General features: G+C 43.8%; 1 protein-coding gene across 3 annotated transcripts in view; it reads right to left on the reverse strand.

The window, feature by feature from the left end:
* LOC109921714 (tensin-1-like) overlaps nucleotides 1-24974 on the reverse strand; it is an 84675-nt gene that overhangs the window by 30913 nt on the left and 28788 nt on the right. For 2 of the 3 annotated variants that reach the window (XM_048618938.1, XM_048618936.1), the window contains exons 7-13: nucleotides 20924-20984; nucleotides 20463-20538; nucleotides 15649-15778; nucleotides 13260-13325; nucleotides 12671-12787; nucleotides 4892-6526; nucleotides 1649-1841 (exon numbers count right to left, since the gene is read on the reverse strand). In XM_048618938.1, the coding sequence (XP_048474895.1) occupies nucleotides 1649-1841; nucleotides 4892-6526; nucleotides 12671-12787; nucleotides 13260-13325; nucleotides 15649-15778; nucleotides 20463-20538; nucleotides 20924-20984 (2278 nt within the window). The remainder of the gene's footprint in view (nucleotides 1-1648; nucleotides 1842-4891; nucleotides 6527-12670; nucleotides 12788-13259; nucleotides 13326-15648; nucleotides 15779-20462; nucleotides 20539-20923; nucleotides 20985-24974) is intronic. The other variant, XM_048618937.1, reaches the window with a different exon arrangement.

Below are 24974 nucleotides of genomic sequence, written 5' to 3' on the forward strand. Positions count from 1 at the left end.
TGTGTCGAAAAGACAGGAGTGGGAATAACTGTGGAGAGCTAGCAAGGACACAACAGGCTGATTACCTCTTGCTGTGCTGTAAACATTTTACGACTGTTTGACAAATGTTTTATCTTCTTGGCTACCAGTCATTTAATACTCTTTGCTAGGTATTTCTTAATGTCTTTGGGGCATCACGTTATAAACCACCAGCGATTTTTACAGGTTCTGTCAGAAATAACTTAACAGTTTTGGGGACATTCTGCACATTTCAGCATATTTGTGTGCATATACTGAAGGTAGGAAACAAACCTTGAAATCTCCCTTCCATAAAAGGAGTGAGAATAGGTCTTGTGATGCAGTGGAAACCACCCCACCTCTGAGATCGAGTCCCTCTGCAGGATTTGATGAACAAGGTAAGTGTGTTCATAATGAAGCCAATCAGGTTGAATATTGGCTTGTAAATTCTCCTAACGCATCCCAATGGCAGACAGTAAAAGCATGAGAGATTCCTTGTCAGCCCTGGGACGGAAAGAAATTGGAACCTCTACCATTACTATCCTTAACTCTAGACTACGACAAGCTTGTGAAAATATACACTACCACAACCTGAATGAGAGCTTTTGCTGATGGTTCTGCTGTTGCCATTCAAACCTTCTCTTGTTTCTTGTTTCTGCACTTGCTTCTTTGCCACTCCCTTTGGCTTTGCACATCTTTTTCTGTCATTTAATCTCTCCTGCTGTCCATTCTATGACAGACCTTCCCTTTCGTTCTTTGCCCACTCCTCCTTTTCCCTGCCTCCGTACTTGCTTTGAATCCGTTACATCTCTTAACTGTGCCCAGTTTTGATGAAGTATTAACTCTGTTGTGTTCTGCCTTCTTGCTTGACATGCATCCTGATGCCTAATTTTAAAAAAATGTAAATTTCACTATTTCCCATCGCTTCTCATCGATGCTACACTCCCTATTCAAAGTACACCGGAATTTCCACAAATGGGCAGGATGACCATCCACATTGCCACCTTCACTGACAAACATGAGTGAAGAGCCTAGAAAGGAAGACCCCCAAGGGTAGAAGTGAAGAAAAGGTAAGTGAGGAGATTACAGTTAGTGATGTCAAGCCTGGGTCTCAAAGAGCTGTAGATTGTTGAAGGATCGTGGAGGCCACCAGTCCTGACAGCCTGGAAAGAATGAGTTGGAATGACATTGTGACATACAAAAAGAAATATATTGCTCATAGTCCTTCCTGTCCCGTCCATCCAAATTCCGACTGCCATAACGTGTAGCCCAGCAACATGGGCTCCTTCGTAGGTCCCTCCCAAACTCACAACCTCTACAATCTACAAGCATAGGACAGCAGATACATGGGAACATCACCACCTACAGGTTCCCTTCCAAGCTACTCACCATCCTGACTTGGAAACATACCGCCACTCCTTCACCTGGAATCCTGGAACTCCCTCCCTAACAGCACTGTAGGTCTACCTACAGGAAATGGACTTCAGCGGTTCAAGAAGGCAGCTCACCACCACCTTCTCAAGGGTAATTAAGAATGGATAATTAACGCTGACCTTGCCAATGATGCCCACATCCAGTGGATAAACAGAAAAAGCACATTTTCAAGAAGGTTTCAAAGTGTACTTCAGTGTGACTACAAAGAGGAACGTACCTTTCAGTATTAGATGCAGGGCTGCTTGTGCATTCAGGGGGCGAAGGTTCAGTTACATTCAATACAGATGTACAGATTACCGTGCCTTCTCGATGGTGTTGTCGCTGAATCTCAGCAATCTCAATTTCCCCAGAACTCTGGGACACAGAAGTTTCTTTCCCACGTGATCCTGGATCAGGACCGAGTTGTACTTCTGAGAGAGGTGTGAGAACAACATGTATTTAGTGCTTTACTTTTGTTACATCTCTGGTTCAGGTAAATGTTTAGCACTTTCTGCTGAACACATTTACAGCCACTAATGATTTGTAATAACAGAAGCACCATTTTTTTCCATCCTAATAAATTGTCTGACATGAGCGAATGAATTTATTATTTATTATTTCTTCTTTATTTTCTCTCCTGTCTTGGAGATGGTAGTTTTTTTCTTGGGTGATAGCCCTGAAGGGTTCACTTCCATAATCATTTCTTAAACACCAGTTGTATATTTTGAGTCAGTATTAAAATAGCCGCCAGAGGAATGTCATATGACTGCATTAAATTAATAGCACCAAAATCGTTCTTATTCAGGCGTCACAATTTAGCTCACAGTAACTGACCACAACTCAAAAACAGATTAAGGCCAAAATTTTACCCTCAATGGGACTGGGTTGGCAGACAGGGATGGAGTGTGAAATCTGGCGACAAGGCATGGCAAGGGGAGATACATGCTCATCTCCTTCCTCCCACTGGAATCCTGCCAGCAGCAGAGTAGGTGTCAGGTGATCTTCTCCTTTAGGCCAATTAAGATCCTTATGTGGGGTGCCCACACCCAGCAGCAAGGTTACCAAGGATACCCTGCAGGCCTGTGAGGTAGTGGGTGTTCCACATGTTCTGGTACACCCTGCTGAACAAACAGTTCCCCAGTAGAAAGGACCATACCTGGTTGAACATCGTCCACGATTCTACCAGAGAGTTCCAATTGCTACCAGCTCACCAGCCCTCCCCTTATCAGGGCCCGGCTGACCAGTTCTGGCAAAGAGATAGTGTCCACAGATAGTAAGAACTGCCCATGCTGGAGTCAGAGATAACACAGTGTGGAGCTGGAGGAACACAGCAGGCCAGGCAGCATCAGAGGAACAAGAATGTCCAGATGTGTTCCTCAGTGGGGCTGGGTGAAGTCCCAGCAGTGGCTGCCATTCCTAGGGGCACAGCGGGGACTAAAGTGCTGGTGTAGCTATCTGATTAACTGGCATTTGTGGGAGGCCATGCAGGAGCAGAAGCCAGGACTTCAGGCAACCAATTGTCTGTATAATCTGGCTGTGGCTCCCCAGGCCAACAGAAAGGACCTCATGTCCTACTTTTCAGTTAGTGGGCAGGGCCACTGCTTCTGCATAAAATTCTGTGGCAGGGTCACGGCCCTTGATCAGCAACAATCCTGATGCTTTGATGAAAGTACTAATAACCACTAGTAAATTGTTTGTGCCATTGCCCATGGTCAGTTGACCAGTTTTGTTTAAATTGGATACCAGATGATGCAGAGGTGCCTATATTGGACTGGGGTGGACAAAGTCAGAAGTCACAGAACACCATGACGAAGAAGCAGCGCTCCGAAAGCTTGTGATTTCAAATAACCCTGTTGGACTATAACCTGGTGTCGTGTGACTTCTGACTTTGGATACCAGATGATAATGGAGTTGACTAACACTGCATAAACATGCTACATGGTATCACCTAATAGCCAGAACCTAAGCCTACACCATGACATTTGACTGAGCAAAAGTAAATGGGGGTCTGTTGACACAGCAAGTAACAATACTGGAAATCGTTGCAAAAATATGATCAAAAACACTGATGAAGCAGCAGCAAGGTCAAGGAACAGTAACTGTATCTGATATTTAATGATAGTGATGTCATTTGTTAAAGCTGACTAGACTTGGGTAAAGTATAGCAATACAATCTTTAAATAAACTTGGGCTTAAATGCAGTAATTTCTTCTGACATTTTTATTTGTTAAACATAATGAGTGAGACCAAAAGAATGAGAAAATTGTTTATTAATTTGTAGCACTGGTGAAACCTTGTGCTTTTTGACATTGCATTGTTAGGTCAGTGGAGCTGCTAACATCATTCCTAAACAGGGAGTTAAATTGTCCTCAGAGAATTAGAGGGTGTCATGAATACAGAAAGATCTTACACACACACACACAGACACACACACAGACACACACACACACCCTGAACGCCTGCTGGTCTGAAAGTAACATTCTAGCACAGAAAGGTGACTGCAGCTAAAAGGCAAAAATGAAATTGGCACCAATGTGGTTGGGAGCCAAGTGACCAAAATATTAAGAATCTAATTTATCAGGAAAGATTCTGGAGGGCTGGCTTTCTTTGGAAAAGGAAGACCAAGAGATGCAGCATTGGAAAGAGAGTGAAAGAAGTTAATTGGAAAAATTGTTGGCTTTGGCAAAGCATTTAAATACCAGGGAACACCAATTAAAAATAAGAATATTTGAAACTAATTTTCCACCCACTCCTCATCAATTTTTGGAAAATTGAGCCCATGAAGGGTATTCAACGGCAAATTATATTTTTAATTTACCAAGGGTAGTGATTGTAGAATAAGTCACCTGCAAAGGTTACTGAAGTGCAGCAGAAATAGATTTAAAAAGCAACTCAGCGTGTTTCTGGCGAGGCAAGGGATTGAAGAATATATTGAGAAGAACAGCAGCTGAAGTGAGGTTAACAAAAACAAACAGACTGTCTTATGAGGAAAGGTTGCGTAGGTTGGGCCTGGACTCATTGGAGTTTTGAAGAATGAGAGGCAACTTTATTGAAACATACAAAATTCTAAGGGCTTGACAGGGTAGACGTGGAGAGGTTGTTTCCCCTTTTGAGAAAGTCTCGGACCAGACGACATAATCTCAGAATAAGGGGTTGCACATTTAAGGCAGAGGTGAGGAGGAATTTCTTCTCTCAGAGGGTAGTGAATCTGTGGAATTCTTTACTGCAGTGGGCTGTCGACGTTGGGTCATTAAGTATATTTAAGGTTGAGACAGTCAGATTTTTAATCAATAAGGGAATGAAGGTTCATAGAAAAGGCAGGAAAGTGGAACTGAGGATTACCAGATCAGCCATGATCTCACCGAATGGCAGAGCAGACTTGATGGGCCAAATGGCCAACTTCTGTTCTATGTCTTATGGTCTTATTTACAATCAATTTTAAACAAGGGAAAAGAGATGCAATTTACCTCTTATCACTTACCAGAAGAGTGGTGTGGAACAATGGCTTCTCTGCTTTGGTGATTTTCGTTTGCTGTTCTTGCTGTTTGGTCACAGATACTTGGCTTTCCTGATGAAAGGGGAGATAAACTAAGAGCACCTGGCAATGTTGAACCAGAACCCTGTGGGCTTTGAGCAGGAGGCCCCAGCACTGAAGACGACATGAGTGGACTACCTGGGAGGCCTTCATAGTTCCTGTTGGCACAGTGTTGCTCTTGATAATGGTCGTATGGACACCCACAGTGTGAGTGTTGTTGATAATCTGGGCTGTACTTCAATTCCGGATACCTTAGGTAATGTGCAAGCGATTCAGGAGATCCTTCCATACCTCTCTGAAGCTGTCCACAAGAGGAGGCTGGAATCTGTGAGGGATAAGTGTGTGCTATTGGTGCTGGAATTGGCATGTTGGTATGTATGTGGTTATAACTGAATGGGCTGTATCCGTGTCCTCTTGGGTACTGGCTATATGAATGCTCAGACATCAGCACGGGAACTGGTGGGCGTGCCTGACCATTTCTTATCGGGTGGTTTACCAAATGCGGCTTCAAATGCTCATGCTGCCACATGTCTGGGTCCGGAGGTCGAGGGTGCTGGTACAAGGAATCATGATCCAGCTTGAGTGTACTAAATGATGCTGCTGATCTCTCGATCTCTTCCTCTGACATCTTTAAGGAACAGTTCCGACAAGCACATCCATGAGATATAATCTCAGAAGCGTCTTGCTCAAGAAACTGGATGTGCTGACCATCAAGGAGATCTTCCACCTGACGGTAGTCCAGCAGGCGGTTCCTGTTTGTTTTCAGGTCATGATCTCTCTGGGCATCATCTCGATGCCTTACTCGGTGGATAGGACCTTGATGCAATCTCTCTGAGCAAGGATACTGATGGAACACAGATGGGTAAACTTGAAGTATTTCATTGCATGGCCTTTGGTAGTTCATTCTTTCCAACATTGCAGCCTGGTGGTGAATACTATCTATGTTTTTCACATGGTCATAAGAATCATGCGACCTGCCCTCCAGCCCCATGTCATTCAATTGTGGCACACTCCTTTCATACATGGGCCGTCGTTGGTCCAGTGTTAGATCAGGCCTATAATAGACATCATTTCGAATCCCATCGGGACTGTGACTATACCCAGGTATTCTGCGCTCTGGCGAGTGGTGGTTGGCTTTGAAAGGATAAGGATGATTAGCGTGATGAATGTTCCTCGGTAAAGTGGCAAACCGATTCATCTCACAGGCGTCATCATCATCCAGGATGTCCGTCTCCCTGTCATTGGTGACAGGTCGCCCGTTGGCACGGCTCTGCAAAGATGACCCAGGCTGTGCGGTCACATTGTGCGTGTTCTTCACTGCGGCCATGCCAAACCCGCTGAGAAGCTGATCCAACTGCTCCTTTTCTACTTGCGATGGTGCGGACCTCGTACTGATACTCTGCTCTTCCGTCTTTATCGAAGCAGTGGAGTGACCCGAGTCCGTGCTGACAGACAAGGTGTGCCCGCAATGGACTGACACCACACTTAATGGGCTGCCATTGGTAGTGCCAGTGCTGGGACTTCTCTTCTTCACTTTGGCATAGAGACTTCCATCTAGTGGACCTCGTGTATGTAGTACTTCTTGTAAAATGGAAAGTTTTATAGTTAGTGGCAGCATTGCATACAAGTTGCATGTTTCGATAAAATACACATTTGTACTGTTAAATTCTACGGTCTAAACATCCAGGACTTAGATGACTACAGGCAATTGTAATATGTAACAATCACAGACTATATGTTTATATGCTCCATATATAAAATAGTCGAGTCATACAGCACGGAAACAGGCCCTTTGGTCCAACTAGTCCATGCCGAACATAATCCCAAACTAAACTAGTCCCACCTGCCTACACTTGGCCCATATCCATCCAAACTTTTCCTATTCATGTACTTATCTAAATATCTTTTAAATGTTGTAACTGTACCTGCATCCACTATTTCCTCAGGAAGTTCATTCCACACACAAACCACAATCTGTGTAAAAAAATTGCCTCTTACGTCTTTTTTAAATCTACCTCCTCTGCCCTTAAAAATATGCACCCTAGTCTTGAAATTCCCCCAACCTAGGGAAAAGACACCTGCCATTCACCTCATACGATTTTATAAACCTCTATAAGGTCACCCCTCAACCTCCTGTTCTCCAGTGAAATAAATCCCAGCCTATCCAGCCTCTCCTTATAACTCAAACCCTCCATTCCTGGCAACATCCTGGTAAATCTCTTCTGAACCCTCTCCAGCTTAATAATATCCTTCCTATAACAGGGTGACCAGTAAGATGAAACTATATATGTTCGATACAGCATTTATTGCCCATTCCTAATTGCCCAGAGAGCAGTTAAGAGTCAACCACATTGCTGTGGGTCTGGAGTCACGTGTAGGCCAGACCAGGTAAGGATGACAGTTTCCTTCCTTAAAGGACATTATTGATAACCCTTGTTGGATAACCTTATGTGATTGCCTTTGTTGGAAGTACATTATGTGAATATGAGGTAGGCATCGCACTGAGGGTGATCAAATAACTGGCACTCGATTTAAGATTCACACTTAAAAAGTAATTACTTCTAGGAGGCTTTAGGCCTGGGACTACCATTAAACTGTGTCCTAGCATAAATCAGGAGAGAATAGATTAAATACCAATCCAAACCCTAATGATGGGAAAACGCATCAGGCTTTTTGTTACGAAATCTAGGATGAACTCCTAAATTCATCATCTCGCAGGCACTTAATAAGAAAGAAGTTCCTTTAAATTTCTCTACAGATTCCAGTCTAATAAAACAACCAAAACTTTGGGCCTGGCTTTGAAGAAGTCTGGTTGCCATGCAAAGAAATCCACTTTGGTCCACTGGTTCAGATTGAACTCTCCCCACATGTGTTGAAAAGCAAATGTATGGACAGAAAACCTTATCTATCCTGGGTGTATTTTGTTGCCAGACTCCTGCTGCAATGTGTGTACTCTCACTACATGGATGTTACACTTAAGGCTGCTGTTCTTGTCACTACAGATAAGTAGTGAACAGAAAAGTAGTTATATGTAGTTTTTAAATCAGTGGTTTGACTTACAGAGAGTGTTTAGTGTGTGGAATGAACTGCCAGAGGAAGTTTGCAAATGCATGAATTGGAAAGTTTTGAAAGGATATGGGCCAAATGCAAGCAGGTGGGACTAGTTTAGTTTGGGAACATGGTAAGCGAGGAGTATTTGGACTGAAGGGTGTGTTTCCATGCTGTATGACTCTATGACTGCATTTCAAATCAGTGATTGGCTGTAAAACAAGTAGAGATGCCCAGTCACCATGAAGGATTCTTACCTGAATGCAAATCTTTGCTTTCTCAGGTTGCTGGTTTGTGCGCTGGTGAAATCTATCCTGGCAGTAGAATGTGCTCTTCAGAGTGTGGGACAGTGGGAGCTTCACTGTGCAGTAGCTGACACCCAGTGCTCAAAATGGAACCACTTCCATTTTCCAAAGCTGACATTGTTTGCCATGCCAAGCACAGATATAAAAAACACAAGCTCCCTTGCAGTAAAACTGAAATATCCCTTAAAACCACCGAATCAATCTTTTGATCATGACAAATCATCTGTGGGAATTGTAATGGAACACTCCTTCAAAACAATGTGGCCACCTGGTCAAGCCATTCTGGTGAGGTTCGAGATGCAGCGCCAGGTTTATTTTCACCTTGTGGTGTGTGACAGTTCAAAATGGTTCAAAATAGATTGGTGCCAACCTCACTCAGAAGGCTGGTGTGGTTAAATAGTGGCCAATTTTTTGGAATAAGCTCCTTTAAAGAACTGTCCACACCACAAAATGTAGAAAGCTCACAGAGTTGTGGGGACAGAAAATTGCACATGGGCAAAATTTAAAGGGATGGGAAGTATCACAACTGGGTGACAAGAAATCTGAAAAGCTCTTGGAAACAGATGAAAGGTATGTCGATCCATTCCCAAGCTGCAGGAGCAGGAACAACAATGGGAAAGGAACCCCTCAGGTTTGTACATCCCTGATTTCCATCATTCCACCATTTGAGGCTGTGCCTTCAACTGTCTGGGATAAAAACTCTGGAATGCCTTCCTTAAATCTCTCCACTTCTCTTTTTCATCCTTTAAGACACTCTTTAAAGCCTACCTCTTCTATCAGGCTCTTGGTCGCCTGTCCTAACATCTCAGTCACAGGCTGTACCGGCCCAGTGCTGCATGGTAGCTACAGCAGCAGATGGCACAGCTGACCCAGAAACTGTCAAGACAGCTCCCCACAACCATTGCCCGATCAACTATCATGAGATTCAAATATGGTGGGTGACAGCTTGGTAGGTTCCAAAGAGAAGTGTGTTCAACTTGGCATGGAGATGCCTGTATATGATCTCAGCAGGTGAGCACAGTTCGGTCTGAACTGGTGGGCATCCCTTCATTTGTTCTTTCTCACATCTCAGACAAGAGAATTCCCATTGGGAAACCTATTTGTGCCAGTATTGGTGTAGAACAATTGGCACAGAGACTTATGAGAACCCAAGTGGTGGCAAGAGAGAAAAAGAAAGAGCACTGGGCCAGTTACAGCCTAAACAAAAAACCTGTCTGAACATTACCACTGCTTTCAAACAAGCAAGGAAGGGACATCTGTCCCTTTTTCCTTTATTGTTGTAATCCATGAACCAGAGCACACAAATAAACTCAAAAACCAGCTTCATGAAGTATGGAATGTGGTCAGCAGTGACAGCACCACATCATTACTTCTTCAATTATGAATGTTCTAAACAAGTTTCAGTAAAGATAATAAATGTAGGCATGTCAAGAGGGCAGATTTTGTGTTCAATGTACTGCCTTACTGCCTGTATCAAAATATGCCTTTATAAAAATTATCCCTCTAACACCAAGAAAATTATTACATTTTTACATTTACTCAGCCATGCCTTTGTTAACTCTAGAGCTGACAATTCCAACATGCTCCTGGCTGGTCTCCTATATTCTAAGCTCCATAATCTTGAGGCCATCCAAAACTCTGCTGCCTGTGTTTTAACATACAGCAAGTCCCCTTTCACCTGTGTGCTTGTTGACTTACAACAGTTCCCAGTCAAGCAACATTTTGATATTAAAAATCTCACCCTTGCTTTCGAATCACTCCCTATCTCTGTGATCTCCTCCAGCCTCACAACCTTGTGAGATAGCTGCGCTCCTTCAATTCTGACCCCTTTAACAACCCTGATTTTAATCGCTCCACCATTGGTGGCTGCACCTTCAGCTGCCTGGGCCCTAAGCTCTGGAACATTCTGCCTATATCTCTTCACCTCTCAACCTCATTTTCTTTTTTCAAGAGACTTCTTAAAACCTACCTCTTTAACCAACCTTTTGGTCAGGTGACTTAATATTTCCTATGTGGTTTAGTGTCAAATTGTGTTTTATAATGTTTCTGTGAAGCACCTTGGGATGTTTAATTACAATAAAGGCAGTACAGAAATACAATTTGGTGTGAAGTGACGACAAGGAGATCTTTCCACCTAGAATTACTGTTCATTTTAATGGAGGCTGTGACTTTGGACTCGTCTGATCTGGAACTGACTTACCCTTGGTAAAACACACTACAATTATAAAGCATTCCAATATTATTCAATGCAATGACAGTGCCTTTTTATTTGACCTGCAGTGATAGCACCAGTTCCCCACAGCTGAGTTTAAAGGCTTTTCATAGGCTGGCAGCTTAGAATAAAAACTAGTTGCTCGCATAGTTTGGACTCTGAAGCAGCCTTTACAGATGTGCTTTGGTTCTGTGACATGAAGTAGTTCTCAGGCACTTACATATATTCAGCCTTATTGAGCTCAGCTGCTCCCGGACCTGCAGGGTTTTGGAAGATTAGACGATTGCAACAACGCCATTCTTTACATGGCATGATTTGTTTATACGCAATTCTTTCCCCTCCCCCGACCTCTAACCTCCTGCCAATCAGATTAGGACACGAAGCAAGTTCAGGAGCAGTAGAAGCAGAGATGGAAGTGGTGAAGGGGCATAGGAAGAGGGCAAAGTAGGTCAAAAAAAACAAATGGAAGACGGGTGGATTCACTCAGGTATATCTCTTTATTTGATGGCATTAATAGAAACGGAGGTATGCGGAGGACACACCAACTGAAATAATCCTGTAGATTTGTGACGCCACCAGGACCCGGAATTCCATGAGGTTTTTGTTCATTCTGCCCGGTTGCTTTGATGGGTGCTGAGCAATATTCCCTCTAAACTGCACGGCCGCATGGCATTCTCACAGCAGCAAGGAACAAATTACAGGGTATGTTAGGCTGGTGGGACTCCTATACCTGCCTTAAAAATGCCATTTATAGATATTTTCCAATCGACATGTTCAGAGATTTTATTACACACTTCTGGAGCAGGTAGGATTTGAACCCGGGTCTCTTGTTCAGAAGTAGGGGAGGTGATGACCTAGTGGTATTATTGCTGGACTGTTAATTCAGAGACCCAAGTAATGTTCTGGGAATCTGGATTCAAATCCTGCTATGGCAGATGGTGGAATTTAAATTCAATTAAAACATCTGAAAATATGGATCTAATAATGACCATGAATCCATTGTCAATTGTGGGGGTAAAGACCCATCTGGTTCACTAATGTCCTTTAGGGAAGGAAACTGCCATCCTTACATGGTCTGGACTACATGTGACTCCAGACACACAGCAATGTGGTTGACTCTTAACTGCCCTCTAGGCAATTAGGGATGGGCAATAAATGTTGGCTTAACCAGCGATGCCCACATCCTGTGAATGAATTAAAAAGAAACTACCAGTTCAGCACATGCTCCCATTAGTCCTAACAATTTATCTTTCACCAGGGGATTCTAGACTCAATATTGACTTCCACAAACTCTAGACCATAATCTCTGCTTCCATCATGTTCTAACCCACCTAGTCTGCACACTACAGGCAATTTAGCATGGCCAATCCACCTGACCTGCACACCTTTGGACTGTGGGAGGAAACTGGAGCACCTGGAGTAAACCTATGCAGACACAGGGAGAACATGCAAACTCCACACAGTCGCCCAAGGCTGGAATCGAACCGGCGTACCTGGCACTGTGAGGCAGCAGCGCTAGCCACTGAGCGACCCTGCTGCCCTAAGTGCCTGTTCTACTGTGTCAATTCTCTTAATTAGGGAAACTAGCTAATTAAGATTCTGGAGGTTGCCACTGACAATAACCTAACTGGGTGAGCCACATAAACACTGTCAGACACTAGGAATTCTCTGGTGAGTAACTCACCTCCTGTCTCCCTCAAGCCTGTCCATCATCTACAAGGCACAAGTCAGGAATTTGATGGAATACTCTCTGTTGGCCTGGATGGGTGCAGCTCCAACAACATTCAAGAGGCATGACACCATCCAGGATAGAGCAGCCCACTTGACCAGCACTCCATCCATCAGCACGTCACCTTAAACATGCACTCCCTCCACCAACAATGCACACTGACAGCAGTGTGTGTCTTCTACAAGATGTACTACAGCAACTTGCCAAGGCTCCTTCGACAGACCCTTCCTAACCCACAACCTCTGCCACTTTATGTGGCCCAGTGTCATACTTTGTTTTAAAATGTTCCAGTGAATGAGACATTGCAATACGTTAAAAGTGCTTTACAAATATAAAGCTTTGTTGTTGTTGAATCACGCTTAATGAAGAACATGATAAGCACAACATGAAGACAGCAATAAACAAACAAATTCTGAATCCCATTCCAATACCTTCCAAGCCATCCTCATGGTGAAGGTTGAAGTTCTCATAAGAATCCCATCTGACAGTGGGATCAGATGTGTTGTAATCTACAGTCACGGTAGAGTCATTCTTCAAATGGTCTCCATCTATAGATGGGAAGAGAAGGTATGAGGGATTCCATTCATATTTTCTTGTCAAGTCTCCCAGCTGACAGATCTATCGCCTGCAATAAGATCAACTGACCAACAGAGATCTGCTCATTAACTGAGATTCAATGAAGAGATCCAGCTATAAAATGGCATACGTACTCAGTTCTGACAAAAGGAGCACATTCAAAACAGAAAAGATTTACATTTGCACTTTCACAATCACCTGTTCTTTCTCTTTTGAGATGCTGATGGACATTCTGTGCAATTTCAAACATTTCTGTTTGCTTTTCAGATTGTCAGCATGCACAATTTATTTTACACAAATCTCTCTTTGATTTGATTTATTATTGTCACATGTATCTAGGTACAGTGAAAAGTTTTGTTTTGCGTGCAGTACAGGCAGATAATACCATACAAAGTGCATTAGGGTATCTTGTTTCCAAGTTTCCAGTGGTAATGAATTGCTTACCTTTTGTTTTTTCTGGACCTGAAGAGAAAACGAACTCCACTGCAGCGTCTCGTGGAAATCTGTCGTCTAAGAACAGAAAGGAACAAGAGTCATCACTGATAGTTCAGGTGCAAGAAAGTTGTTATTCAGTCACTGAAGATCTGAAGTTCAGAGTCCTCACTAAACATGAAGCAAACTTGGCAAACATTCCCTCTTGTTGTACAATGTGCTTTTCACCTAATCCTCAACCCTGTGGGCTGTGTATTCTGTGCTCAGTTAGACTACAGACACTTTGCTGGGATCCATTACATTAACATGGGTAAGTATTCGCACAGTTTTCCAACACTGTGAAGAGTTTAAGACATTTGGTGAGACAAATGAGAGACAGGCAATGAACAGAGCAAGAATATGAGATGCACACATTCTAATCATTGGAAGGTTTATTTTTACAGAACGTAAATTTCATTTTGTGGGTTTAAAAGCCCTTTGAGCTCTCCATTCTAAGATTGCAGTCATTTAAGGTGCTGCACCTGCCTTGTATTTCGGAATGGAATATAAATGCTTTCATTAGGTTCTTGTGGCTAGGAGACCTGGGTTCAAAACCTACTTGCTCCGGAGGTGTGTACTAACATTTCTAAACAGGTTGATTAGAAAATATAAATGCTTTCATTAAATGTCTGTTTTGTTTTATAGACTTGGTTTCTTTCTGTGACTCCAGCACAGAAGGGAAAGCTCTGCTGTTTTCAGTCTACTTCCTTCCTGAAGTGGCTGTGCTGAAGTGTTAACAGTACTGACTTGTGGAAATGGCCTTAATCCCAACCCACTTGTTGTGGTAAACTGCAATTGATGCCACAGAGCAAAACCCCACTTTACGCCTGGGTTTATAAAGCACTACATCACAGCCTTTAGCGCTTCTATGCGATAGATCACTTTGAAATGCAGAAGCAGTTACTTCATAGGCAAATGCAGTAGCCATTCTGCGCACAGCGATGGGTCAGTAAATAATATGTTTTTGGTGTTGTTTGAGGGAAGACTGTCGGCCAAGACACCTTGAGAATTCCTTTGTCTTCTTAGATTAAATGCAATGGGGTCTTAAGAGTTCCCCCAAACAGAACGGGCAGGCAAAACCTGGCTTTCATATCTCATCCTTGAAAAAGCACCTTAACCAATAGAGCATCCTCTCAGCAAACTCTCAATAACCACTTGCAATCCTAAAGCACATAATAACTTCTGTCTAGAAGTGTCCCAAAATGCTTCACGCACAATGAACTACTTTGAAGAGTAGTGTTCATTGCTATGCAGGTAAAGCAGCAGCCACTGTGCGCGCAGCAAGATCTCACAAATGCTGGTGAGTTAAAAGGAGTTTTTGGCAGCACTGTTTGAGGGAAAACTCTTTTTCAAATAGCGTACAGCTGACAAGGCAGGTGGGAACTTGGCTTTGGATTTAATATTGAAGATGAACTGGGTTAGGATGGCAACCTGCTATGTAGTCAAGTCCAGGAATGAGAGTTTGGAACCACAAACTGTTACCACTCAGCCAAACATATTTCGGATGACATTGCACCAAGGTAACATGTGTGAGCATTCACTTCCCCATGGTCAGCCACCAATCTAATCCAAGCTGAGACTTTGCACTTCCTCAGTACAAAACTGCTTCTGAAAATCCAGTCAGGGCTCCAGTCGGAACTTAACTGGCAAATCTCTGAACTGCGGAGTGGAAATCTGCTATTTTACCTGGATTCCTTCTCATTTCCTTCTCATTTCTTGGGGTTACCATCTACTCAACCCCATCCCATCCCATTCCCTGCCTCACCTCACCTGTGTCTCACCCTTGTGTGGATGGGCCTACTCCAAGAATCTTGCTCTTCTGAGGCCTGAATGCAACATTCAGCAGCACTCAGCTGGGACAAAATTCCCAGAGGTCTTTAGGCCCCAGGAACTCTTTACACAAGGTAACAAATGTTAGGGGGACTTAATTATCTTTGCTGTGCTTGGAACTGCACCCTGCCACCTGTTGGAACAGAAATGTGTTGATTAAACTTTCTGAGAAGAGCCCAGATAGTATCTGTGGCACAGCAATTCTGGAGTGGAGTCTTTCAGCTTTTGGTGACAGAACCTGACTATGCTAAAATAAACTATCTTCTGCAATTTGAACGCCAGAAAATCAAACAGGTCAACATATTAAAGGTTAGAAAGAACTCTCTGGGAATGTCTTACCAAAGAAGGTAAGATAAAAAGAGGAAAGGTTCTTAAAAATGGGCAGACCTTTCCTTCTGATTCAAGACCAATTTGATCCTTAGTTTGTGAGACATTAAACATAATGATGGGGCTGAACATGGAGCATTTCTAATTTTGCTCCACAAGACCAGGGCAGACAGGGATACCACTATTCCTGAAAAATCCCACTGACCTCCGTAAGCATCATCCAGTTCATCCTTTCCAAACCAGAGCTGGGTGCCATGGATAGCACAAGTATGGAACTGTACTCGGAAAACAACGTCACGCTCCGGGTTTTTGTATTGCTTATGGTAACATTTCACCTGAAAAGGGAAAGATGGAAGAACATGTCTAAGACTGAGCCACTGACTGGGTATTACCAATAGTTACAATTGTAAATATGGCTGGGGTCCCCTGGTGATGTAACACTGACCTCCGAATCTCAGAGGCCTGAGTTCACTTCTCGGAGTTCTGCATTCAAATCCCAGGGAGAGAATGCAACTCGATGGTCTGTGGTTGGTGACTGGCAACAAATCACAGGGTAAACTTTACAGAAGCGCTGCTACAGAAGTGCTGTTCCCCCGAGGCTCGCTTGATGGAAGTGTCGTTGGGACAAAGGTCAATGCACCTGACTTGCAGTGCGCTGATTTCTGGTGAGGGCCCTGAATCTAACTGTGTCATGCTCCCATTGCCATTCCACGGCCAGGGTAAAGCCACACCAAACTCGCCATGACGAGCTAAAGGAATGCAAGTTCTTCTGCGAACGCCTCTAATTCTTTTGAGTGGTCCTCAGTTGAAACATTCTGTGTCAGATACGAGAGCAAAGGTTTACAGAAACAAGGTAAAGAAATGTCTTTCCCAGGCCATAAAAAAACATGAGTTTTTCAGCCTTGTGTTGCCATGACTTGGTGGACCAAATGGCTTCCTAATGTGCAGGAATGATGCTGTGACTTTGCCTGTGGTACAAAAGGGATTCCAGAAATCCTCTGATTTCTGTCTCTCTGACATCCTGAGCTCATTGCACTAGATCGACTGCCCACGTGCAGTCAATTGGTGGAAAATGTGAGTATGCAAGAATGACATGTAAGAGAAGACCAAACTGTCCACCAAGCACTCTGCAGTGCTCAATTCCTCCATCATTCTTGACAGACTAGTATTGTTTCTGTCTACTGATCAAGAAGGAACTCTGTAGTTTGCCCTGTTTTACTAGGTTAACTGAGACTGGGGGTTGAATGCTTGAGCCCCAGCTTCTTTTTTATTCATCTGTGGGACATGGGCATCACTGGCTTGGCCAGCATTTGTTGCCCCATCCCTAGTTGCCCTTGAGAAGGGGGTAGTGAGCTGCCTTTTGAACTGCTGCAATCCACCTGCTGGGTGGATGGGAACTGAGGGCGCAGGGCCCAGAAATTTTGGCATGCCAGTTTCAACTTTTATGGAGGTAGGTTTGTGGCTGCAAGGGCTACTGGCCTCCATGGACAGGGAACGAATTAGGCCTGTTAAAGGCCTTGTTAAGGTCAATTAAAGGAAGCTGGCTGGAATTTACCCGTTGAACCCCAGTTTCCCACACTAGTGGGAGCCAGCACTCCTGCCAGGCTTATGGGCCCCACCTTGCCTGCCTGGGTGCTGGAGCAGCCACAGGCCACTTTGTAGAGGGGCATATCTCCCATCATTGTGGTAGCCTGGCTGCTGAAAGTACTTTTTATTTCAAGATTTTAAAAAGTAGGAGAAGGGGATACCTCCACGTGGAAACACCCTCTCCCTGACTAATCTTCCACTGTTTGTCTCAAGCTGGAAGACCTCCGATTGCCCTCTCCAGCTTCAAGATCCCACCCAGTGTCCTTATTTGGTCCTCCAGGGCAATTCAGTGGGCACCCCCATAAAAGTCCCAATGAGGACCTTTCCACCCCAACCTCTGAGGGTAGGTTTGAGATTTGTAAATAGCTCCAACTCCTGTTTTCCACCCCCTGCCCAAGTGGAAAATCCAGTCTTGTCTTTTCAAAGTTAGGATGGAGAGGGTTGGGTTCCTTGGAGAGTGTATATATTTACAGAGGGTCTTCCATTCAGAGAAGTTTGAGAACCGTAATTACAGAGAGTAAGATACTGGAGTAAGGTAGCAAGAGAATCAGATCAAACAGAATGTGAGTTTTTCCTTTGTTTCATCTGTCCAACCGGCACAAACAACATTCAAAGCTTTGCTCAGAAAAACACAAAAGATAGGAGTGGGGGTAGTTGATATGGCCCATTGAGTCAGTTCCACTATTCAGGAAATCATGGCTGATCTTGAGCTTGGCTCAAATTTTTTTCTTTAACTATAATTTCCTTGATAACCCAGGTTTGAGGAACACTTGTGTGGACAGGTCCCTCAACAGACTAATTAGGTGGGATAAAGTTTAATGGGCTGGCCTTGGCAAACTATGTTGCTGAAGACTCTCCTCCATTTGAGTAGGCCAATGGCACATGAAAAACTCACTTGAACAGCTCAAACCGCTGACTGGGAAACATCACATCCAGTGGTGCAGCAGCAAGTCTTTAAGTGCTGCAGCTCATTATCATCAGGAGAGATGGACTGAGCAGAAGAATGTGGGCCCCTGGCACAACAGAGACATGGAGGGCAACACTGTTCCCAAACCAGTGCAATCCGCCAGGGTTCCTTTTCATCTGCAAGTGAGGAGGAAGTGAAGGAACAGCACTCTTGAGATTTTCACAGAGTTCTCTTGAGGTCCATCAAACATGATAAAAAGTAAATTGGGAACAATTGTACCATCTGAGAGGTAAAGCAGCAGAGGACCGGTACACATCCCACAATCTCCTCAGCCATTCTGATGTTTTTCCAAGGAGAGTAATCCCGGTTCTCCTAAGGTCCACCAACCTAATGTTACTTCCTCTACCTAAATTTCAGTTGGGAATATGTCATATAATAAAGGACTCATGGTAGTTTCCTAGATAATAGTGCATAATAGTGTTTCTGTATTCAACTAGAAAAACAGACTTGCATTGCTCTTGCACCTTTCATGGCCTCAGGGCATACCGAAGTGTTTTACAGCCAACGAAGTACTCTTTGAAGTGTAGTCACTGTTGTAATGAAGGAACCACGACAGCCTCTTTGCAAGCTCCACAGCAAACTCCAAACAGCAACGTGACAATAACCTGATAATCTATTTCAGTGATGTTGATTGAAGGATAAATGTTTGCTGGAAAACCAAAGAGAATTCCCTGGTTCTTCTTTGAATAGCATCATGGGATCTTTTACATCCACCTGAGAAGGCAGGTACATCCTTGGTTTAAGGTCTCATCTGAAACAGTGCAGCAGAATCTCAGTACTCAGCAGCACTCACTCAGTATCGTCCTTCCGGGAGTGCAGCACTCCTTCAGTATTGCCCCTCCAACCGTGCAGTGCTGCCTCAGTACTGACCTTTTGACACAGCCGCAGTCCTCGCAACTGATCCATTAATAATGCAGCAATCTCTCAGTACTGATCCTCTGACATTGCGTTAATCTTTCAGTTCTGATTTTCTAATAGTGCAGCACCCCCTCGCTACTGTTCATCTGAGAGAGCACTACTCTCTCTGTATTGATCCTCTAACAGTGACGTTAGTACTGTCCCTCCAACAGTGTGGCTCTGTCTCAATACGATTCTCCAACAGTGCCTAGATCAGGCTTCAACCAAAGAGTACAACTCAATGACAACCTCTAAGAACAGGGATAATAAAGAGCAGACCTTCTCCAATGTGCCAGGTGGATATGGAGCAGTCAATGAATGCCAGCATCAGGTAGTGTATCGCTTAAAGAATACCCATTCTCCACTCCAACATTGGATGTGGAGATTTAAGTAGCAGCAAAAAGGTTAAAAACACAGGCATCAACAGAAAAGAGAAGAGTCTGTTCGGCAAACCCAACTAATGCATTGAACTAAGTGCGATTGCAATGGTTTAAAAAAAAATCCTCATAACCTTTAAGTGGCAACTGAAATAATCATCCCCGTTAAGAAGCTTACCTGAGTAGGCCAGGACTGTTCCCCATGCGTAGACAAAGTTTTGGATTAAGTCACAACATTTGATTTGGTACATTTGAAAGAGGCAATGACGCTGGAGCACACCTGGTGTCCAACCTTATTTCCTGCCCCCCAGAAGAAAAAGGTGGAAAACCCTTTTTTGACCAGGAGCTTGCAGAGCCTTGTCAATCAACATACTTTGTTGGGTGAGGCTCTGCTGGGAAAAAAAAACTGCAGGAGGTCTTGAGAAAACAAAGTGGTCATTCCATGCTTTGACCAGAAACTTGGGGGTGGGTCTGGAGCAATTAAAATTGACCATCAGCCCTGTGAAACGTGGGGTGGGACTCCGGGGGGAGGAGCCAGTTCTTGGAATATGTGGCCATTCTTCTGGGCAGAGAGATTTGAGTTTGGGAGGCAGGCAGGGAGAAGGGGATCACCAATTTTCTAGGCACAATGCCACAAAACAGTGCAGCAAGTGCATATAAACCAGACCATAGGAAACAAGGTTTAAGGTTTAGGTAGCCTTTTGCAAGCATGAATTCACTGAGCTTCAGTGCTGTTATTTATAGTAGCCTAATGAGCAGTGCTTAAAGGGGCCTGATAGAAAGTCAGCTAAGTCCTTGTTTTGCATCAATTCCAGGTGACCTCTTTCTTCTGCCAGTATTTACCTATTGACGACAACTCCTCCAGTCTCATTTGCGCCTATTGCTTGCCAGCTTTATGCAGTTGAGGCCTGAGGCCTAATTAGCAGCGCACCTCAGGCTAAAGTCTTGGTCACGCATGCCAGACATGTTTCACAGTGGTTCCCGGCATATATTAAATCTGTCTTGTATTATAATGACTGAAAGAATCTCTACAACATTGATTAAAAGAAGCAATATAACAATGATAAGCATTTAGAACACCAATTTAAAGATTGTGTCATCATATGTGGTCTACATTAAAGGAGTTTACAGCTTAATACTGCACCCTCGCAGCTGACCACTTCTTCGACCAGTCCTTGATCCTGCACTCACCATGATGTCTCCCTTCAGCAGTAAGGCTGGCTCGATGGAGATGCACAGCTTCTTACACCCAGGGCCTTGGACACTGCTGCAGAACAAAGAGAATGAGGAAGCAAGGATTTGTTCAGCTCACAGAAAAGATTAAATGGGCGCATGACTGACAAACCTACACGTGGGCATCTTGGCACCGGTATTGCCTGACAGAATGCCAACCAAGTCTTGCAACTGATATGATCTTTTGTGTTTCAACTTAAAAATCAAAAGCAGCTTGCTGGAATTATTGCCGTGTACAATCTGGATATGGGGGGCTGCTGTGGTAGATATGATATATTTGACATATAAACCAAGGAAAACATCTGTGCAAGTGTCTTTTTTATGAGGTTGCTAGATTGTCTTCTCATTATTCAGCGAAACATATTTCTGGGCATTTCCTGTCTGCAGAGCAAATAAACAAACAACAGTATGCCACTTACTAGATTCCTGATGTGTAGACAAGTTGCATTGACTGATAAATCTTCAGAAATGGGTGGTATCCTGTAATTAAGCAGAAATTCATTCATTTCCATCCTTCAGTGGTCAAACTGAGTCAACATTTCGACTTCAAAGATAAGCAGAACAATCAACAGATAGGAAAGAATTTGGGGTAATTCCAGAAGCTACTGCCCAAGGCACACAGGGAGAGGATATGAGGAACCCTGCTCACCCTGCCTTGATTCACATTAGCCTGAGGTTGTCAGCAGTCAGATTTATTAATGGATGTTTCCCCAGGTAGGAGTGACTACACAGATCTTCCTCAAGATAAAATTCAGACAAGCCCATTGCTGACCTTAAGAGTTAATATGGAACACTGGAAGCTCTTCCCTATTTACATGACATGGAGGTGCCGGTGTTAGATTGGGGTGGACAAGGTCAGAAATCACACAACACCAGGTTACAGTCCAGGCTCCAAAAGCTCGTGTTTTCAAATAAATCTGTTGGACTATAACCTGGGGTCATGTGATTTCTGACCTTCCCTATTTACAGAACAAAACATCTACAACACAGAAATGAGCCATTTGGCCCAACCAGTCTGCGCTGGTGCAGTGCTCCACACAAGCCTCCTAATATCACATCATTACTGTATCCTTCAATTCATTTCTCCTTCATGTGTTCATCAAGCTTCCCCTTAAATGTATCTTTGTTATTCACCTCAACCATTCCCTATAGGAGTTAGTTCCACATAGTCATCGTTCTGTGGCTGAAGAGGATTCTCCTGAATTCCCTGTTGGATTTATTTAGTGACTATTTTATATTGATGTTGATCTGGTCTGGTCTCATGCACAACTGGAAATATCTTCTCTATGTCCACCCTTTCAAACTCTTTCACAATCTTAAAGGTCTCTGTTAGGTTACTGCTCAGTCTTCTCCTGTCTAGACAAAAAAAAAATCCCTAGCTCAGTTCATCTGCTGCTGCTGAAACTCTTATCCATGCCTTTGGTACCTCTAAACATGACTATTCAACGCACCTCTGGACTGCCTCTCATACTCCATCCTCAATACACTGGCATCTACTTGACAAGCTGCCAGGTATGCGCTATATACCCAAAGCAGGACAAATCCAACTCAGCCAATAGCCCATCGGTCTACTCTCGATCATCAGTAAAGTGATGGAAGGTGTCAGCAACAGTCCTATCAAGCTGCACTTGCTTAGCAATAACATGCTCACTGACCCACAGTTTGGATTCCACCAGGGCTGATCAACTTCTGACTCATTACAGTTTTAGTTCAAACATGGACAGAAGAGCTGAACCCCAGCGGTGAAGTAAGAGTGACTGCCCTTGACATCAAGGCCGATTGTGGCATCAAGGAGTTCTCCTTGAACGATGCATTCCAAGTGTTGTAGGTAGACCCACAGTGTTGTTAGGGAGGGAGTTCCAGCATTTTACCTCAGTGACCCTGAAGGAATGGTGATGCAGTTCCAAGTCAGGGTGGTGAATAACTTGGAGGGGAATTTGCAGGTGATGGTATTCCTATCCATCCGTTGTCCTTGACCTCTGAATGGTAGAGGTCACAGATTTGGAAGATGCTGTGAAAGGAAACTTGGTGAGTTGCTGAAGTGCCTCTTGTAGGTGGTACACAATGCTGCTACTGAGTGTCAGTGGTGGAGGGAGTGACTGTTTAAGGTGGCGAAAGTGGTGCCAATCAAGTGTGCTACTTCTTCCTAGATGATGTCAGGTTTCTTGAGGGTTTTTGGACCAGTGGAGAGTATTCCATCACACTCCTGACTTTTGTCTTGTAGATGGTGAACAGACTTCGAGGAGACAGGAGGTGAGTTATTCACTACAGAATTCCTAGCCTCTGACCTACTCTTGTAGCAGCAGTACAGTCCAGTTGAGTTTCTGCTCAATGGTAACCTGCAGAATGTTGACAATAGGGGACTCAGCAATGGTAACGGCACCAACATTGAGGGGAGAAAGTTAAGATTCTCATTTATTGGAGATGGTCATTACGTGGTACCCGTGTGGCGAGAATGTTACTTCCTTCCCTAAGTCTTTTCATTTTTCTATCCCCCTTTAAAACATTGCTTAAAATAGTCTCTTTAATCAAGGTGTAGATCATCTGTCCCTAACGTCTCCTTTCTTGGCTCAGTATCAAGCTTTGTTTGATAATGGTCCCAATGAGAACCCTTGGTACATATGACTACATTAATGGTGCTATATATATGCAAGTTGTTGCTGTTGGCTGAGATGGGCTCCTGCAACTTTCTGGAGGTCAGAGCGAAGAACATCAGTCAGACTTCCTTTTTTTTGAGACAAGCCAACCACATTGGCCTGTGCTACAAGTTTGGGCTTAACAATTAAGCCTCACCCCACCCTGTACAATAGTCAAAAAGCACAATGATACTCATTGCAAGGTTAACATATGGCAATCAGTCAGTTGTAGGAGGAACCAGTGGAGTCAGTGTCTTTAGCAGAGAGCTAATGGAGGAGGATGTGAAGAGGAGGGGCTTAGGATGAAGTTGTGCAAATAAGCAGGTTAAATATGAATGAACACAGTTAGAACAAATTGTTCAGGATAGAGTCTGGGAAAATGGAAAATCCTTATCGCGTGCTGTTTTTGGACAAGGAGAACTTTAACTATGGGCTATGTAACTAAGGGGTTAACTGCATCAAGAGCAAAATGCGATAGAAACATTTAACGCACAAAGTCCACCTGTTGTCCAACAGATGGTGTGATCACTGCTTGAGTAAATGTTAGCACAGGAACAAAGCCAAAATAAAAACCATTTGAAACTTTGTTTTATAAGGAGTGTTGGCATAGAAGCAATGGGCCAAATGGCTTCCTGCTTTGTTGTAATTACTCTCTGAGGATTGAAAGGAGTAGGTGCAGGATGTTCCTCAGTGCAATAGTTCACATACGCTCCCATTATCAAGGCCATATGACTGACAATCCTGTTTTCAGTCTTACTTAAATCTAACCCAACAAGTTGCTTTACAATTTGTGGGCATTTTTCAGCCCTTTAAGAGGAAATTTTAGAAGCTTAGGAGACAGGAAAACATGAAGCGACAGAAGCTTTGTGGGTCAGCTGTGTTTACTTGGTGACGGCTATCCTTCGAATTCCTTATAGAGTCAAACAGAAATCTCTCATGATTGAAACTGACAACTATGGACGGAACCTTATAGGTATCTGAGCAACACAGCCTATAGCGAGATTAGTGGCAGAATCGGATAATATGTCCAGTGAGACCTGTCTCAATGTCAGGAGCATCTAGCTGCACCATTTATGCTTTCGATGAATGGCGAGGTGAGTTTCTTGCTTGGGACTGCAGGTTGCTAATGAAGGAAGTTATAGATTGTTAAACACCTTGTTAATGGCACAACTCACCTCATTAATATTGAGTTTCCTGTCTTACAAAATCTGCCAAACGAGCTAGATGTCAAGAAATCTTGACATGGAAGTCAGAGTGGGTACCTGATGACTTCAGCTTACTGCTAGCTATGAGCCTTCATGTTGCCCAGCACTAAACAGCATCTCAGGGTATGATCCATGGGCACCAACTGCGCACACCCCTCATCCAGGGACATAGCATCTGATATTTGCTCCCCTCTCACGACTGTCATGCCACCTCACTGATACGCTTGCAGGATGCTTATGAAGCACAGGCATTTGCAGAGTGCACCAGCAACTAGTACTGAAATGCTACAGCAAGTACACTTTGCACACAAGGATAGGCACCCAGCTCACGGACTGGACAAGGTTGCACCTTACAGCTGGTCACTTGCTTTTGCTAGTGCTCACTCGCTTAACACCCACCTGCAAGCTTGCAGCATCCATGCCATGCCTTGCCAATTAGCACAGCCACATAGCCAGGCAGCTTGCCTTGCTATCAGCAGTGCTCAGTCAAGGGCGGGAACATCTTGCTGTGCAGCAGTGTGTTGCATCGATCACAAACTTGCACCATGTGCCAACAACCTGTGTGGCAAACTCACTCTATGTGAGCATTTCTCAACTCTTAGGGCAGCAGTCCACACTGAAGTCCATGG

This window comes from Rhincodon typus, chromosome 41, assembly GCF_021869965.1.
Source record: "Rhincodon typus isolate 14 chromosome 41, sRhiTyp1.1, whole genome shotgun sequence".
Lineage (NCBI taxonomy): Eukaryota > Metazoa > Chordata > Chondrichthyes > Orectolobiformes > Rhincodontidae > Rhincodon > Rhincodon typus.